At 45.4% G+C, this 18,243-nt stretch overlaps 1 protein-coding gene across 3 annotated transcripts; it reads right to left on the minus strand.

Moving 5' to 3' along the window:
• Nucleotides 1–30: 30 nt before the first annotated feature.
• Nucleotides 31–18,228, minus strand: CLCN6 (chloride voltage-gated channel 6). 3 transcript variants are annotated; one of them, XM_080564551.1, is made up of 23 exons: nucleotides 18,092–18,228; nucleotides 17,442–17,501; nucleotides 16,320–16,385; nucleotides 15,861–15,926; nucleotides 15,094–15,160; nucleotides 14,589–14,695; nucleotides 14,222–14,348; nucleotides 13,523–13,590; nucleotides 13,065–13,123; nucleotides 12,253–12,385; nucleotides 11,215–11,328; nucleotides 10,807–10,973; nucleotides 9,793–9,919; nucleotides 9,308–9,434; nucleotides 8,822–8,975; nucleotides 8,572–8,731; nucleotides 8,333–8,439; nucleotides 7,855–8,041; nucleotides 6,998–7,155; nucleotides 6,024–6,180; nucleotides 5,191–5,298; nucleotides 4,839–4,964; nucleotides 31–3,958 (listed from the first exon to the last, which is right to left on the minus strand). In XM_080564551.1, exons 1-23 carry the CDS (start codon nucleotides 18,173–18,175, stop codon nucleotides 3,878–3,880), a joined length of 2,610 nt encoding a protein of 869 aa, XP_080420677.1. In that variant the 5' UTR covers nucleotides 18,176–18,228; the 3' UTR covers nucleotides 31–3,877. The 3 variants fall into 3 exon arrangements, with proteins under 3 accessions (XP_080420677.1, XP_080420678.1, XP_080420679.1); XM_080564552.1 differs by lacking the exon at nucleotides 18,092–18,228 and adding an exon at nucleotides 17,683–18,085; XM_080564553.1 differs by lacking the exon at nucleotides 18,092–18,228 and adding an exon at nucleotides 17,683–18,085 and having other exon boundaries at nucleotides 17,386–17,501.
• Between the last annotated feature and the right edge of the window lie 15 nt (nucleotides 18,229–18,243).

An 18,243-nucleotide genomic window follows, 5' to 3' on the forward strand; every position in this document is an offset into this window, starting at 1 on the left:
CAACACTAGAAATATGAAGAGGCCTTGAAGTGCTGAAGGAGACACACAAACATTTTACTCTCGGACATGTTATGGTTACATGAATACTTCCCAAGTGCCATAATTCAAATAAAAATATGTTCATACAAATTTAAAAAAAATACAGTTTATATACACTGTGGAATTAGCTTACATCATTTTATAACAAAAACAGTGCAAAAAAAACAAATGGAAAGGTAAGTTGCTACCATTGGAATGGCTCACAGTAAGTTAATTCAAAACTGCATAATTAACACTGCACAGGAAAACATGAGGCAGGGAGAGTGCCCCATATTACCCCGAACTTCTGCCATCAGTACTAATCCAGTTCTTGGTTACTATTCCTTTAGTGTTGCTCTGAGTAAAAGGTTATAGGCACCTATGCTAAAAGTTTCTTGGTAAACCACTAAGTAGCCAGAACAAAAGCAGCTAGCACGTTGTTAGAAAGGAATTTAGTGACCAGCAAAGTGAGAACAGGACTAATTCAACTCAAGGCTCTTTGCAGCAGTCTTCAGTCAGAGGTGAAATGCTGCACCTCCAGGTGTCACATGAACTTGAAACTTCCTTTCTGCAAACTACGTAACTAGTGATTGCACACAGATTTCCCTTTAAAAAGGCCGACAGGGTCCCCCACCATCACTAGTTAAAAATTCCTTACCGAAGGAGTGACACAGGCGTGTTTTCCAGCTGAAAGTTCTGAATAAGACAGATGCACAGGCAGAGCAGACAGTGCTCACAGCCAGCTCTCACAGGGAAACACAGCTGGTGCTCAAACTTTAGCAAGATTTTTCTGTCTTGCCTGGATCACCTAACTACAGGCCTTAATAGTAAGGGTAAGACATTCTACAGCAAAATATACTGCTGCAGCTCATGTTCACAAATAAAACAGGAGATGACTGGCTCAAGGCAACAATCTAAGGACCTCAGGTTCAGGTGCACAGACTGAAGGAACCTTCCACATGCAGTCACTCATCATAAGCAATAGGAAAAGGATTTACCACAGAGAGAGGGCACTCTTGAGAGGTTTTCTGACAGTATGGGATTGTGAATTCCACACTAGAAGGATCTGAAATCCCCAAACAGAATTCCTGTAATTGGTAACTACCCAAGAGCACAAATCCTTTGAATGAAAGGTAGGTTACCAGAAGCATATTTCAAACCCACAGTCCAGCTTCAGGGAGTGCAAAGGGGTGCTGGAAGTTCCTGGGGGCAGCTCAGTGCACAACCAGTGCTCAGGGAACACAGGCATTTAGAAACCAGCTACACAGTCTATCCAGAGAAAACGTCCTTACCCTACCAACTGGGAAACAACTTGCAAGTCAAAAGCAGAGGACAATGCTGACTTGTGTGCTCTAGGAACAATGCTACATCTGTCCTAGCTAAGGAGTTCAGATTGAAAGGCACAAGGTGGGTACTAGCTCTAGGAGAACACCTTTGTTTTACTCTAGAAAGTTTACGAGCTTGCATGCCTTACCTGAAATAGAGCTAAGATATTCAGAAGCCAGCAAAACAACTTTAGTGGCGGAGACGAGCTGTTGTTGCAAGCTCCACAGTAAGAAAAAGAATGAATTGTGTTCTCTGCTCTTTAGCATAGGTCCTTTCCCAAGAAGCCCTGGACACTCACCATGTTTAACAAAGGATCCAGCTTCCCTTGCAACAACTGCTAGTGCATGTACCACAGCCATTCTTTCCTTTGTGGAAATGCTGTAACATCCATTCCTGAAAACAAAGATCCACCATTCCTCTCCTAGTAAGAAGGCCTAATAAGAAGGCAGGAGAGAAAGAACACAAAGAAAAAACAAGGCCTCCAGATGTCAATGGAGAGGAATAAAAGATTAAAAATAAATAAATCTAAGTGCTTACGAACAGCTTTGCTAAAAAATTTTCTAGCTGAACTGTGCTATGCCCTGTACGACAAGGATCAATTCCACCCTAAAATTTTGCCTCAGGAACTGCTCATAAGACCAAGTTTTCTCTCATCTGCAGGACAGAAATCAAGAGCATTCAGTGACTCATCTGTGTTTATTGCAAACACAGCCAGAGAACACATCTGTCCCACAACTACCTGGACTACAAAGACTACATGAATGTTTAAAGAGCCCCTGTGACTTAAAGAGCCCTACATCAAGACTATGGCTGGTGCCCTGGGCACAAAACCTCCTAGCCCTATCTGTAGCAGGTGTCAGCAGCTTGCAAAGCACTGCCCTGCAACAGTCAGCTTCCACAAAGAGACTGCTCTAACAGAAGTAGTGTTTTGACGCGCAAGGAAAGAGCACAATTCTGCTACGCTTATTCAGGAGAATTTTCAACATAGGTGAGTTCCCGATTTCAGGAGATGGAACAGTGTCTGATTCCCTTCTGCCGCAGCTCTCATCTAGCTAGCTCCTTATGGCAGACAACAGGTTAACAGGAGTGCTTGGAGGCTGTGCAGAAGCTTTCCTGGGATACGTTCCCCGTGTTACTTAGCCCAGTCTCTTGGCTGAGAGAATGCTCTGTGCTTTATCAAGCCAATCAGCTCTGCAGTCCCCAGAGGCACAACGCTGGCTTCCCACTCGGGGTTATCTGTATGCAAAACTCACAAAGGCAGGTGCCTGCTGGAACAATACAGGTGCTGGCCAGGATGGTACCTGCTAAAGCAGTGAACTGGCTGCAACTGGCTCCTAAGTGCTGATTTTACCCTTACAGACATTTGGCCGTTGCAGCTGCAAACATTATCCAAGTTTTTAAAGCCAGACAGCCCCACTTATCAAGCTGCAGTATAATCCTGCCTGCTAGTTACTAGCACCAAGTATCCTTCCTGTATGGCAGCCTAAAGTTACGCCAGCTCCTCTCACAACACGGAGGTAACTCAGTGAAAACCAGAGACAGGGCATCAGTTACAACTGCCTCCAGAAATCCACAATTCTCCATGCTCTGAGGAAGTGGGGTTCCCTGGTCTATGGCCATAGCTGGAAAGGACACCGTGCCTACAAATACAGGTGCGTCAGGGTAGTGACAAAGTGGAGTACCACAAGTTGAGTACCTTAGTAGAATCTCTTACAGGGAGACAAGAGTAACAACAGCTAAGAGGGAAAAAGAAAGCCGCCTTCTCTGAGATGCTCTGCAAAAGTATTGAACATTTATAATCCAAACAGTAAATTAAATTGAACTGTTCAGAACTCCTGATTCTCTGAGATGCTCTCCGAAGTCAGCTGTTGTCAAAAACGTCACAGCAAGGACACTCCCATGTAAGGAGTAGAAAAAAAAGGAAAAAAAAGAAAGCCAGAGTGGAAAAATATGGGCAACTGGGAACACCCACAAAGAGATGTGCATTTCCAAAGAATTGGCTTTTTATACCACTTTTGAGAAAAGCCATCCTGCAAAGCAGCTATTTGATAACTGCAAACTTCATTATCTCCTCTCAGCCTTGACAGCAACCCCCTCTCACACAAGTAAGGCAACAGTTGCAGGAACAAGGGAGGAAGAGGGAAACAAACGCACAGGTAGACACGGAAAAGATGCTGCAGTTCTCTGCATAGGACACAGTGGAGCTAGATGGTTCTTTTGTCCAAGCCTCAAAAAAAAAAGCAGAATGTATAATGTCAAGACAACATCTCATGAAAGGCTGGGCGCACAGGAAAAAAAAAAAAAACCTGGATCAAGAGTGATCAAACCAAGTGCCTGAGACCAGTCAACAGCTCCGGGCTCAGGCAGCTCCTCTAATTCTCTGGCTAGCAAGATGTTTTCCAGCTCCCCAGGCTTGATATGCGTGTGAGAAGCCAAACGGCAAGTCTTGGGCCTTGTGGGGTCCAAGCAGAATGCGAGCGCGTGTGCAGGCTTGGAAGAGGGAGGTAGCCACACCGGCAGTGGGGCAGGGGCATCAAATGGTCTGATAGTGTTGTCTCAGTCTTGCCTGCAGAAATTCGTGGGTCAGGTTGTGTCGAGTGATTATCCCAACAATCTTAAAGAGGAAGAAAAAAGGAAAAAAATGATATGTCAGTATCACAGATGTGCCACTAAGAGACGTGCGTGGTAGAGCTGTTGTACTTTCCAACCCAAAAACAACACATGTGAGAACCTTCAAGTACTTCTCAACCAATGCAGAGTTACAGTGGGTTCAAACTCAAGTTTCACCAGAACAGACACCCCACTCTCCCAGCACATACCTACTATTAGGAACATCTAGAGGCAAAAAAAGAAAAAAGCATTGCTGCCTCATAAGGAAAGACCAGCTCAGGCTATTATCATCATCATCAGGATTTTGCTTCCTTGTTCAGGCTTAAGGAAAGTTTCTCATTATGCTGGTAGGAAGTTACTGACACCTACTGACTATTTCTGAGCACTGTAGATGGCAAAGAGATAAGTACAGTGAATCAAGCACAAACCGTTCAAAAGCTTCTTTATTTTTCTACTCCTATGAGTAAGAACAGAATGCAAGTTTATGTCCAAAAGAAAAACCTCCTGCCCAACATTCAGGAAATCCTGCTCTTGGCCTCAAATAAAGCTGTCAAAGGGGAAGCCAAATTAGTGACCTCTGATGAGCTCAAGGACTGTCAAAAGGTGCAAGACAGTAACAGCTTCCACATGCTGCCAGCCTGAGAAAGGAGACAGACTGCGTGTCCTGTCCTTTGGGGTGAAGGTGGGGAGTAGACTTGGACATTAAGGATGGTAATGAAGTCACAGCAATCAACTGCTTCAGAGCCTTAAGACCACATTCTGATCCCATTAAAATGTATCTGTTTGACGTTAAAACAGATCTCAACTCTCTCAAAGGGGAAAGCATTGCAAAAACCACATCTGCTTCCTTACTCAGCTAAGACAAAACTGAGATACGGACTTACCTCTCCGACTGCATTCACAACTGGTAGATGTCTGAGTCCCATTGTCCTGAACAGGTTAAAGACTTGCGACACATGAGTGTTTGGAGAGACAGCAAAGGGCGACGGGTTCATGTATGGGGTGACATCCTAAGAAAGAAGAAATAACGATGTTATTTACAAGAGGCATTTTCAGTAGTTCCAAGAATCACTAACAAGCAATTGCTACAGCTGCTCTAATTCACTGAAATGTTAAGAACTCCTAATAAATACCAGAAGTTTGCCAGTCCATTCACCCTCAGGCAGACATCAAATCTAGAAGGAAGCTAAAGTAGACAGGCAGAGTCTTACTATCACATCACAGTGCATCTCTTACCACTATCATGCGAGGATTCAGCAACGTGAGGTCCAGGTCATGGATATCTGGATAGCGAGGGTAATCCTCTGACATCTCTGCATGGGATAAACGAGGCTGACTTGCACTCTGAAATTAAAACAAATGCCACCAAATCAATGTGTTGCCTTCCGTGAGAGTAAACAGCCTGCAAGCAGCACAGCAAATGATGCCTCCCAACGCCCTGTGCTTACCCAGACTGCCTACCCCCCACGCCCACACACAAAACTTCTGCAAAGGCATTCCTAACATCTCTGTTCAGAATTCAGCAATGGAAGTGCAAACCCATACAAGCACTGAGCTCAGAGATTTATGGATATACTCTCCAACCTCTGAAATATCTATACTCAACACTGGAGAGCAGCAACAAAATAGCACTGTGGAAGCTGGGCCTCAAACACAAATGCTCATAGTGATCTTAGCACTACAGCTGCCAATCTCCGAAGACCTTGGCACATGACATTAAGAACACAAAGTATATGCTGCTGGTTTCCCTGTTTGTATTTAAGATCTGCCCTCCATTCTCCAGTTTGGACTGCATCTTTATGCACACTCTGTTGGTTGTTGCTTTTTTTTCCCCAAATGTGGTAGCTGTTCTCTTTTCCTTGGGCTGCTTAAACAGAAATTCCATTCTCTTTCTTCTAGAGCTGCAAGGGAGAATTCACATTACCTGCCTTCAGCTTTTAAAGCAAAGATGCATTCCTTAAAATGGAAAAATAGGTGAATTCTTCATGGCAGCTTATAAATATCATCCCCAACTTGCTTATCTCAGAGGGTGGAGATGTCTGCTACAACTCCAGATTAGGCAGACTTACTGACTGGCTCTCGGAGTAACAAACTCCCCTGACAAGGAGGGTGACCAGCTGCGAACGCAAGATCAAGCCATGGAAGGTCAGAGGTCTGAAGCGTTCCTCCATAGTCCACTCTTCACTGGGAGACTGGTCAGGGTACAGATTGGGGTAAGGCGTATATCTGCAACAGATTGAATACATATTGTAAGTCACTTAAACCTAACGAGACACACACACCAGCCTCCAAACCAACAGCTATTTCATCTCTTTGCAACCTTCTCCAGAATATTTCAGGGATTCTTTCTAGAGACAAGCAAGCCTTTTCTCCAAGCAAACTATCAGAGAACAGTCAAGTGCCATTATACAAGCAGTAAAATGGAGACAGTCTCCTAACTCTCAGTTTCAGATCACTTGCTACTGAAGCAATTTTCAGTGCCAAATTACTCAGATTCTAGTAACAGCTGAAGCATGTGATAGAGTGTCAGGTCATAACTTCACCTGTACATGTCACAATCAGGAGGTTAGAAACTGATTAACTACACTGGGCTTTTGCGTGAAATAACTGCAGTAAAAGTCCAGTGACTCAGCCCAGTTACCAGAAAGATGGTATTAAGTAGTATGGTAACAAGGTCATTAGCTCTTCTCTTTTAGAGAGTGAGCTCTGCAGAGCCCTCAGGTTTTTGCGGACAAGAGGGCACTAATTTCTAAAGACAAGTCATTTCCCCAGGTATTCTATCCTCTCCAGGAAATACTTTTTGGGCAGGTGTTTGATGGAAATTTAACAATTGAGTCATCAAGTCATTAGCCCAGGACTCAGGCACAGGTTTAGGTCCCAGCACTGGCTGATGGGTACTGACAAGTTACTTCTCCTGAAAACATGGATACTTGTACCGTTTCCTCCAGCATATGAAATAACAAGGACTGAACAAAGCATCACAACACATCCCAATGTTAAGAAATACCCTGTTTCCCTACCTTTGTTTCTACCAGTAACTCACCTTCTCTCTAGCATCTGTTGTAGCAAATCCTCCTTCTCTGGTGGCTCCTCCGTTGTTATGTGCTCGTCACACATGTTACGCAACTCACTTGAAGGGTAGGACTTCATGGACTGACTCCGTTTGCGCTGCTCTCCAGCTCGGGTGAGAATGCTAGATTTCTAGATACAACAATTTTCAGATACCCATTAAGCAGGTCAACAATTAGCAAAGAGTAACTAACTGTAAATTATTTTTTGTAGCTTTCAATCACCAGATAAAGTGTTCCTTAGCGCTGTCGCAGTAGTTGTAAGAATAGCTAGTAGGACTGTACTCTCCTTTGGCAGGAAATCTGCAATTTAGGAAGTCAGGCACCCTTTTTGCTAGAGCACAGGTATGCCACAAACACGTGGCTTATTCCAACCTTAAATTTCAAGTTTCCCAGGAAGTTAAAGCATTCTCCCCATTCCCCCTCCCGTGAAGGAGAGAAGCAGTTAGGCAACCATTCTTGATCTCAAGAGTGGGTTCAGTACTTCAGTGCTGAATCCAAGATTTATCCACCTCTATACTAAACTGGTTACTTGAAGTCCTGTTCAGTTTTGCTTCTATACTAACGCAGACCACTGTTCTGCCTTTGTCATAACCAGGAGAACAGAATGAAATTGCATTTCTGAAAACTCTGTATTTTAGTAATTGCTCATGTCTGATCTGAATCCTGCATTGACAACATTAAAATTGTCAGTACAGGTTAAAGGTTGGACTAGATGATTCTTAAAGGTCTTTTCCAATCTGAATGATTCTATGATAATAAAGGAAGGGACCTTCTACCTGCACAACCAAGCTCTTTACCCTTTCAGCCTACTGAACAATCAACTTCTTACCTTGAATTTGATGTTGTTACTTATCAGCTGATTTCCCTTCATGAACTCCCTCTCATTGCCCCGGTTCTCAGTCACGACAGGGAAGGCATGATGAACCGTTGTGCGCAAGATGCTAACAAGGGATTGAATACGGGTGTGGGGGTAGACGTAAGTCAGGTTGGGTTCCATGATGTCACTTGCTCGTAGTCTGAGGAAACAGAAAAGCCCAAGATTGCTCCATGCTTCATATCAAGCTTCTTCCCAAGCCTCACAAATTCGTTTCTCTGATCTCCACCTGTCCACTCCTCCCCAGCAAGGGCTCCAGGCACCTCTTTCCTGCTGCAGGCCTGATGCACAACTTTCAGCTCTTCTCACAGCAGTTGGTGCAGCCAGGTTCATTGGACATGACGCATCATCCCCCCATTACAGCATTCCTTTCTGAGCCAAGAACCCTATGACAAACTCTAACCCACAGTCCTGCCAAGAGGAGCAGCCTTACTTATCCATTTCCACCTCTGTTTCCCACTCCAGGAGAGGTACGCCTCGCAAGTTCACATGGATGTCATAGATGCCTTTGTTGAAAAAGTCTCCTGTCCACTTGGCTACCTGCAGAACAAACAGAGGGTGTACTGAGTTGTTGATCCAAATACAAGACTTCTTGGCTCATCACTGCCCTGAAAGGAAGAGATTTACAACTAGTACATGTTCAAGAAGCTAGAGCCAAGACCCTGCACTCACCATGAGGGTGATCATTATCGGGAGCCCATAGGTGATCTCATTGGTGGATTCAATTAGGATGACAGTCAGGCTAATTGTCATCCGGACCACTCCTCCCAGGAATGCTGCTGCTCCGATCAGTGCAAAGGTTCCTGAGTAGATGTGATCCAGGCCGATGTAGCTAGGGCAAGACACAGCCCCGAGATTAGAATAACCTGACTGAGAGGTCAGCATGCATTTGCAGCACATCTCTCACACACACTCAATGCACCTTTTGAGGAGGTTGGCGACCAGGCGTCCGAAGGCAGCCCCACAAAGCAGTGATGGCACAAAGAGACCACTGGGCACAGAGATCCCGTATGTCCAGCAGGAAAGTAAGAAATAGAGAAGGAAGAACAAGGAGAGTGTGACTGGGCTGAAAGTACCTGTAACACAAGAAGAATCATGACTAGAGGGGAAAAGGCCTGCTGGACAGATGGTAAGTCTCACACCATCCACCCCTCAGCTCACAGCAGACCCATCTCAAAACAGTCTTCCAGTCCAAACACACATGAAAACACTGAATAAGTGGAAAAAAAGGAAAAGCAGGCCTTTCTTCCCAGAGAGGGGACGCTAAGCTGTTGTACCAGCAGTCCTCTTGAGCCATAAAGGCTTGAAGAGGCTGTTAGCTTTGTGGTCCATTTAACAAAACTGTTTCAAGCAAGATGAAGCTCTGAAGCCTGAGGATGGCATGAGGCATTGTCTGCTAGCTACTCACCATCTTGGTGGAAGAGCTGCAGGATAGCTGACTCCTGAGGGTTGAAGAAGAGTGTGGCCATGTCATTGTAGGTTTCATTTGGGCAGAAAAAAGTTTTGATGCTTGAATTCACATCCTCTGACATACCCTGATGCAGGACACAAAGGACATGAACAGTTAAAATCCACTCCCTGCTATGTTAGCCTTTGTGCAGAACAGGAGTAACCCTTCTGTATACGGTGTCCGCCCACAGTTTGACATATTCAGACCAAAATATCAATAGCAGACATTAGGCTCCCTGATTCACAGTCTGAGCTGCTTTGTCAAACTACAGAAGCACAAAGCGCAGCTTTCGTTGTTACTTTAAGGTCCTACAAATGTCCATAGGTTTTAACTCAAGTTCTCTGTGGGTACTGCATGCCATCAAGGCTCAATACTTGCCTGTGCTCCTCTGAAGGGAGGAACAATATGAAGGAGACATACAATCTTCATGGAAGATTCCTCACCTGCACGCTCAAAGTGTCATTGCCACTGTGACTGGTGGAAGACATCTGCCGGCATTCCCCCAGAACCATGGAGGCTACAAAGACTACGACCGTGGTAGTCAGCGACACCAGCAGGCTCTCCAAGACTCTGCAAGCACACAGCAGAAACCATACGCTGAAGCTGCACTCAGACCTGTAACCCAGTCCAGCCCCTTCACAACTTTTAAATGGTTCTAAGAAGCAGCAGTCACAGCAGCTTAATATTTGAAGCAGGGGAGCTTGCAAGTCAAGTTGAATTATGGCTCAGTTGCCAGGATTAAGTTAACTTCCCTTTTTCATTGCCTGCCCCAAAACGGCGCTATTTCTGCTCTCAGAACACAGTCACATATAAAAACCTGAAGGGCAGGGTTTGGTGACGAGACTGTTCACATGGAAACGATGCTCTCTGTATTTTTACAGGGTAAAAAGTCTATCTCGTCTAGACAGAACTGGACAGGCTGATGCATAGTCTTTCATATTTCTTTTCTAGCTACTGAAATACTTTTTTTTTAAATGAGCTTCTTATTTAGGAATTCTGTCTACATCAGACATTATTTTCCAGAATTACATGGCAATTCTCTAAATACCACAGAGCTCAGTTGTGGATTTAATTATCCGAGATAATAATAATGTAAAAAAGCTGGATTCAGCTATTCTTTCCACATCTGTTTGGACAAGACAAAAATCCTGCATGGAGACGAAGCTCCAGTTTGCTCAGCTGTAGCCACTATGATAAAGAGCTCTCTTCATAGCCATTGTAAGAGGGTTACAGCTTTCCTTATAACACCATAATAATTAAAGAAATGTAGAGAGATTGTAACATCTGGTTTCTGGTGTTCATTTAAGTTCCATGGATGCTTCATTTTTGATTTCAATAACAAATAGGAACAGGTTTTCCACCAGCCCCTCCCACTGGTCTTCCAGATCAATGCATTTGCACTGGGGCACTGAACACAGATCAGACACACCCGCACAAACTCAAGAAAGCACAAATACCTGACCAGCTTTGGTTTCGGATGCACATTTCGCATGCGGTACTTGGCGAGCCTCTTGTTTAAGCAGTTGAAGGTGGCTCCAAGAAGGCCTCCTATGAACCCCATCAGAATGAAGAACCCCAAGTCCACAGCTGTCCAGAGGTGGCATTTCTTATCAGACTCAGAGCACTACATGCAAAAAAATGTAAGAAAAGCATTAGTCATTGCAATTTCCTACCAACACTTCTTTCTGTCTTGATAGCAGGAGACTTTCAGCAGCAATGACCATAGCAGAACACCACTGCCATAGGTTACTAACATGTTCCTGCTAAACATCAACTACTCAAATACAAGCATGTAACCACAAAACCAGAAAAACACTGAACTGACAGGAGATTGAAGGGGGAAAAATAATAGCACTAAATCTTACCTTAAACTCCCCAAAGTTGAGCAGCCCAGGGAGCTGGAAAGATCCCCAACTTCCAAACTGAATCCCAGAGCGGAAGAAATTCAGGGTGAAGGTGGCAGCCATGGAACAGAAAAGCTAAGGAAGTTGAAAAATTAGAAGAAATAAAAACTCCCCAAATTAAGACTCTTCCTTGAGACTTATGGTTCAATGTGATCAAAGCATTTATGACAACGGACATCAAGCTACGTGAACATCAAGCTTATGGAACATCAAGCTTTACGAAAACAGTCCTACTGCGGTTTTAGTGCCCACTCCCTGCTGCAGAAGAGAGCAGGGCCAGAACGCACTACTCTATCTGATCTGGCTTCTCTCACAAGAAGAGTCAGGAATTTCACCCAGTATTTCCTGCAGTGGCTTTTTTTTTTTTGTCACAGATGCTAATTTGTAGTTAGAAATCAATTACAAGGCACTAACACAGCTTGTTTGGAGTTGCAATTGAAGTCTTCGTTGGCTCAGACAGAGCTGCAATTTTGGCAAATCCCTCGCTCATTTCATCCCTGCTGTGAAAGAGTAGACTAGATGAATCCCATCAACATGACATTTGGCATGAGAAATGCCAGAAGCATCATGAGATGTGATACATTCATCGAAAAACCATCTACATCATGAAAGTAAGCACGAGGCAGAGAAATCCGTAACTAGAAGGCACAGGGCATTGCTGCAATACAGCTCCCCAAGGCAGAGGACAGCAGAAAGAAGTCCAGCACCTGCTTAATTCTGTCTGCTCCCAAAGAACTGGGCTGCAAAGGTCCAGGTACAAAAACCTTTTCTTTCAGGTACAATAAATCTACCACCTACAGAGTTATCCGGCAGTTCTAGATAGTACCAGATTCACCTCTGCTCTTGATCTGTAGTAATTCTGGGGCACTGATAGAGAAGGCAATCTCTTCCCTACCAGGGCAGGGCAGGAGACACAGGATAATGCAAATGCCCTCACAGATAAGTCCTCCCCAAGGTGCAGCTCAAAGAGAAACAGAAAGAGCCAGAGTCATTACTTACCACTTTCCATGTAAGTCCCTGATTCCAGAAGGAGGAACCTTCTTCCAAGCTGAAAAGAGTACCCCCAATTGGGGCTCCAAAGGCAGCTGCAACCCCTGCAGCAGCTCCAGCAGATACAAAGTCCCTTTTATCCCTGAAGAGGAAAACAACGTCAGCTTCGCAAAGAGTTGTGAACATGCTTAGATTCTGCAAAGTAAGGGACCATTTCCGTTTATTGATATATCCCACAGATACATGAGTGACAGCTGCGAGAAGAACTGGCCACTGCAGATGTGATTTTTTCAGTAAGTTGTTGCAGCAGCATATGCTCTCTCTAGATTACCAATACAGGGCAAAGCACCGTGGCACTACGTGACTGCTACGCATACGAGGAAACATCCCAAACCACGGTGCTCCAGCATCACTTGAAAGAATTCCAGAGAGGGAAGGACAAGCTCTTGTTCACTTGCAGGTGGACCAGCCTTCTCTGGAGCCTATCTTGTTCGTACCAGGTGCATAACTGAGCTTGTTACCAACAACGACGCCATTTAACCATCCAGATTAAAGGTTTTAAATGGGTAGAGATTTGCTGAGCAGTACAAGAGAACATCAATGAACATGGAGACCAAAGACGGGATCCCTTAAGGGTAGCATGGAAGAATCAAGTTATGTATCCTGGTGCTGTCCTCCAGCAGAATGAGACTGCAAGGTACTAGACAGAAACTGAAAAAAACCTGATTCATCCCAGGCAGCCACCCTCCTCCCGAGGAAGTCTGCTCATTCACCACCCTCTCTCTCCCCTTTTCCTCCCCTCCCCCTCCTGGCTACAGTACCTGTCACTGCGGAAATACAGGAAGTTAAACTGGATCTTCCTCAAAGAGATGCTCTGGAACTGCACAGAAAGCAAAGCTTTAGGAACACGGGAGATGGAAACTTTCTCCTCACAGTACTCTTACAAAGCAGTGGTGTGAACTGCTGGTCTCTACGCAATCTTCTGCAGTTTGCTCTTGGCTTACAAGAGATGTTTAGCTCTACTCCCACCTCAGTGGGAGACAGAATCATTTTCTTTTCTGCCCCACTTAGCACAGACATACCAACACCCTGTACTCCTCTAGCAACAAACTGAGCTATGAGTAGGCATCCGCAGGAGACCAAGGATGGTAGTCAAGCAAAGGCGTGGTACTCAGCACTGTGGCCAAGAGGCAACCCAATGCAACGCTGCATTTCAGTCAGGAAAGGGATAAACGGCCTCCAGAGCTCACCCATCTCAGTGACCCAGGCCAGCACTAACCTGTGGCAAACCTGCACCTACGACAGCACCACTGTGGATCATTGGGCCCTCCTTCCCAACAAAAAGACCTGGAAAAACAGGACTGATGAGACAGCATGCTCCCCACCCTCTCCCCTGCTGACAACGGCAGGAGATCAGCTCACCACTCCCCTGGCATAGCACAACCTCCCTGTACCAGGCCATAAAAGTATCTCGGTAATTTCCAAAACCTCAGCTGAGTTCAGGCAGCTACGCCCTCTCCTCTCAAGGTGAAGAGAGCTGCTGGCCCGTGTCCCCCCCAGATGTTTGTGAACAGACTTGCACAGACTTTGCACTCCAAGTGGGTGGAAGTATTCAAAAACTGTTGTTTAAAGGACTCTGAACTCTCCAGGTTACCATGCCCTTCTGCCTACAGCACAGCCTTCAGGTTACTCTACATGATGCATTCTGGAGAATTCTCAGGTCTCCTTCTTGGACTGAGCCACAAAGAGCCGCTTCTGACTAGACCACCTAGTAAAGTATCTGTTCCCCTGATAGTCCTGATCCATCTGCCTTATCTACTTTTCTACTCCCTGTATGTATCCAGGGCTCACAACCTGGCTCCAGCCCAAAATCATTTCACTGGAACGAAAGAGAAACTTTCCACGCCCTTCCCCTTCATTTCTCCCCCTTCGGTGATTCCTTACCCCAAAAAGACGAAGACACTGCAGCACTTCTTACCTCCTGCCACACTGAAGAGCACTCCCATAGCTTTGCACACCACTGTCCGGAGCCGCACAACCCCTGGAACTTTTACCCCATTGAGGTAGCACTTAATTTCAGGAATTCCTGATCCAGCTGCCACAGGCTGCAGAAAGGAAAACACTGACGCTGTCTTGCATTGACTTCATAGCTGACTGACAATATCGCAGTCGGAGAGCACAGCAAGGGAATGAGAAACACTGTTTAGCTAAATCAATTAGCACTCTGAAGTTGGTACAATGCCTTCGGGCAGTAAGTGCTATGGACAAGAAGGAAACTTCATGTCCAGGACCACAGGAGAGCAAAGGAAGCCTACGTAAAGAGCAGCAGCAAACTTAAATCTTACTTGGATGAGGACCAGAAGACTTGCAAGAAAAACAAAGGTCAGGTTGAACCCCAGCAGCTCCAGCAAAGACAAGGCAAGACAGCCTTTCTCTGTGCATTCTTCCACTGCTGCAGAGAGGGTCAAGGAAAGAAACGACATTCTTCCCACCAACACACAATCATTTGGCACTGTCTGGGGGGCCCACGGGCATCAGGAGCAAAGTTTGTGCTTCCTACCCCAGCCAGGACAGATGACACAACCCATCAAGACAGGTCTCCTTTTCAGAGCTCAGAGTTAACATACAAGGAAGAGAAACCAGTCGTTCTTTCAGGGATTAGCCTTTGTCCATATATTGATATTCGAACCACTTCCTTGGTTTCGAGAGCTGAATTACATAAGCAAGTTGAAAACTTGATTAATCAACCATGTGAATGACAGCAGATGTCTACGAGTCAGCTGTTCTGAGCAACAGAAAGAAAAAGGTCACTCAAGTCTAACCGGACACCAAATGCTAGGTAAAAGATACAGCTCTGTACTACCCGGAACTTGATCTGGGTAAAGAGTCGCACGAAGAAATCCACAAAGAGGCCCACCTATGGAAAAAAGACAGACCTGTCATCAGAAATTACTACATACACGTACCATTGACCACCTCCTAGCAAGCCCTACCATGAGGTATGCATGAGGGAGGACAAAGGAAAAGGAAATCAAGAGCACTGTTCAGAGTAAAGTAGCTTACAAAGCTCAGATCTTCTGCCTCCCTTGTTCTCACTTGGACAGATCCATCCCAGAATTATTCCTGAAGAGATATACTTCAGGATACTAAACTGGTAGACTTTTTTTTTTTTTTTTTAAAACACCCAAAACGTACTTCAGGATACAGGAAAAAAGCTAACTTTAACTGAGGCATACAGTCAGCGAAACTAGTTTTCAAGCATGTACAGTGAAGAAAGTATTGCCAAACAGAACAAACACAGCTCAACTGTAAGCTGGCATCCTGTTGGATTAACCGCTAACTTTGGACAAGTTTTCCTGTACACAGAATTAAAGAATTTGCCAGAATACTATGCAAAGAAAACACAGCAAGATCTGAAAGGAAAGCAAAAAAAAGTCCTCCTGGAAAATAATCTATCAGCAACATGCTGTAATTCCCAAAAGCCACCTCCAACTACTAAGCTCTCCACTTCGTGACAGCGAATGGTATCTCCTCTCTTCTCTTTTGCCACTGACTTCTAAATTATCCCTGCCTAGTGTCGGGAAGTGCCTTCATTCCCCAAACACCATGACGCTTACCAGTCCTGTGCAGACTCCAATGGCGAAAACCATCACCCATTTCACTGCTTCATACTTCCGTGCTTTCTGTGTACGAAAAGGATTTTTAAAAAGCCAAGTCAAAGCAACATACAAAGAGAAACCAGGTAAAGGTGGATTTGGGCTCCACAAGTGAATTACAGCTATAGGGATAAATCAACAGAACATAGTGACAACAGCAAACTGAAAACAGAGAGATGGAAGTGCTTTGACAACAGCAAACTGAAAGCAGAGAGATGGAAGTGCTTAACACCCCATTCACTCCGAAAGTGAGGATCAGAACAGATGCTGGGAGCTACAATCTCTACGCTTATTTTTACTCTTTTCATCAAAAAAATTAGAGAATTTCTACCATAAAGAAGAAAAAAATAAACTTCCCGTAGCGGAAGGTATTTCTACAGCTTTAGCTCTCAAGCCACTGAAAGAAAAAAAAAATCTTACCTTGTTGTCCATGCTCTCCAAAACTTCCAGGTACGGGTCATTGATACAGCGATCATAATCCAAGCTCTGGAAGAATGCCAAAAGGGCAATGTAAGAGAATCATCTGCTACAGACTGGGCAAAATGCTATGGGCAGAAGGCCTTGTTAAAGATTACAGAAGTCATTACAACCCCACAGCAGGTTTGGCAAACAATTGTAAGAGAAGAACTTCCGTAAACAACTTCATTTAAATATTTCCAGTAGAGGCTGACTCGGAGAATTGGGAAGTGAAAGAACAGACCAAAATTCACTGCCAAGGACGAGAAAGAACTAAACCAGTGATTAATACAACTTTAAGTTAAAGTCACAATGTACAGATTTAGATTTCAAGCGTGTCCAATTTGACAGTGCAGGGGATAACATGAAATCTAATCCTTCACTACAGCAAGAGTGCTAGAAATGAGTTCCTTTCCAGACAGGCAGCACCGGTTCTGAACCTCATCACAGGAGAAAATTAAAAGTAATAGTTGCCCCATTGTAGGCACGAAGTACCGTTAGCTTCTACCCACATCAGCTTCCCCTTTTCAAGCCAAAGGGTAACAGGTTGGTGTTAAAACAAACAGCAACAACTTGGCGACACCCATGCTGAGAGCAACTGCTCTGAACAGCTCAGGGCCACCATACAGACACATAAAAATTAAAAGTCTCCTGTAAGAATCAGGATGTGATAGATAAGATCTGCTTTGAGCCAGCATGACACCACAGACAGCAGTAAAGCAACAATGACCAACTAGTTACAGATGTTTTTTCACGGTCACAATGACATAGGACCACAAGAGCCTGTAAACTCATGTTAAAATGGGGGAACAACGTAACAGATTCAGAAAATCCATTTTCTCAATAGAGTCTGACTTGGGCAGCAAACTCAGAGCACTAGGCATTAATCTACAAACGCCACCATCAAATGATAAGCAACAGGTGTTTGCAAGCACAACAGCTCCTGGTATTTCTGTTGGTACCAATACAACCTAGCTACAGTGATGCAAGTTAAATGCCTACCCCATTGTAAATTCAAACAGATCAAAACCTGTCTGCAGTTCTTGCCACGTCAGTTTCACAAGCTGGTACCAGTTAACTTCCCACCTCATAGTCTTTGCGTGGAAGGATCTCATCTTCCTCTTCATGAGTTTCTCCTAGGATTGTCTACAAAACAAAGAACATGGGAATGAAAAAACATCAGGGAAATGAATGCATACACTGGCACTCACAAACACTGGTAGCAAAGCTAAAATCAGGGAAGGCTTCGCCCACTGATGGTTGTAAAACTTGGGTGTGATTTACCAGATCACCTCTTACTTTGGGGTGACTATATATTGGGCCTTACCTTAAAGCTTGCCCTTCAGCACGAATATATTACGTTACTATGTTGTGAAGGGCCGCTGCATGGATGTAAAGCAGCGTGCCAAGCCCACGTCCCCCCTTCCTTCACATCAAGTCACAGGAGCACAGGACAAGAGACTTGCACAGGCAGCGTTACCCCGCTCCGGGCAGCTGGGCGCTGCCCCTGCCCCCGCACCCCGCTCCCCCAGCAGGAGCGGTGCTGAGCCGGGCAGGGCGAGCCCCGAGGCGGGCAGGAGGCGCAGCACCGCCTGAGGTGCTGGGAGCAGGGGCTGCGCTGCCAGGCCCAGCGGGAGCTGAGGCCAACAACGGTGCTTTGGGGGACCGGGACAGCGGGGGCTGCGGCGCCAGAGACTGAGGCGGGGAGCCCCGCGGGGCAGGGGCAGCGGCCGTACCAGCTCCTCAGGGGTGCGGCTCTCCCGCTCGCCGCAGCACCGCGGGCAGCAGCAGCAGCACAGCCCCGCGCAGCACCCCGCCATCTTGCGCCGCCACCGCCCCTCTCCCGGCACCGCCCGCGCCCACCCCCACCCCCCCCACGTGACCCCCG

This window comes from Anser brachyrhynchus (assembly GCF_964034855.1).
Source record: "Anser brachyrhynchus genome assembly, chromosome: 21".
In the NCBI taxonomy this organism is placed as follows: Eukaryota; Metazoa; Chordata; class Aves; order Anseriformes; family Anatidae; genus Anser; species Anser brachyrhynchus.

Coding starts and splice junctions, on each gene's coding strand:
- CLCN6 (XM_080564551.1), bottom strand. CDS start 18,175: ATGGCGGGGTGCTGCGCGGGGCTGTGCTGCTGCTGCTGCCCGCGGTGC. Junction 15,161..15,860: donor TTGGAGTCTGCACAGGACTG/GTAAGCGTCATG, acceptor TTTTTTCCATAG/GTGGGCCTCTTTGTGGATTT. Junction 9,920..10,806: donor CCGAAACCAAAGCTGGTCAG/GTATTTGTGCTT, acceptor GTGTGCTTGCAG/AGTCTTGGAGAGCCTGCTGG.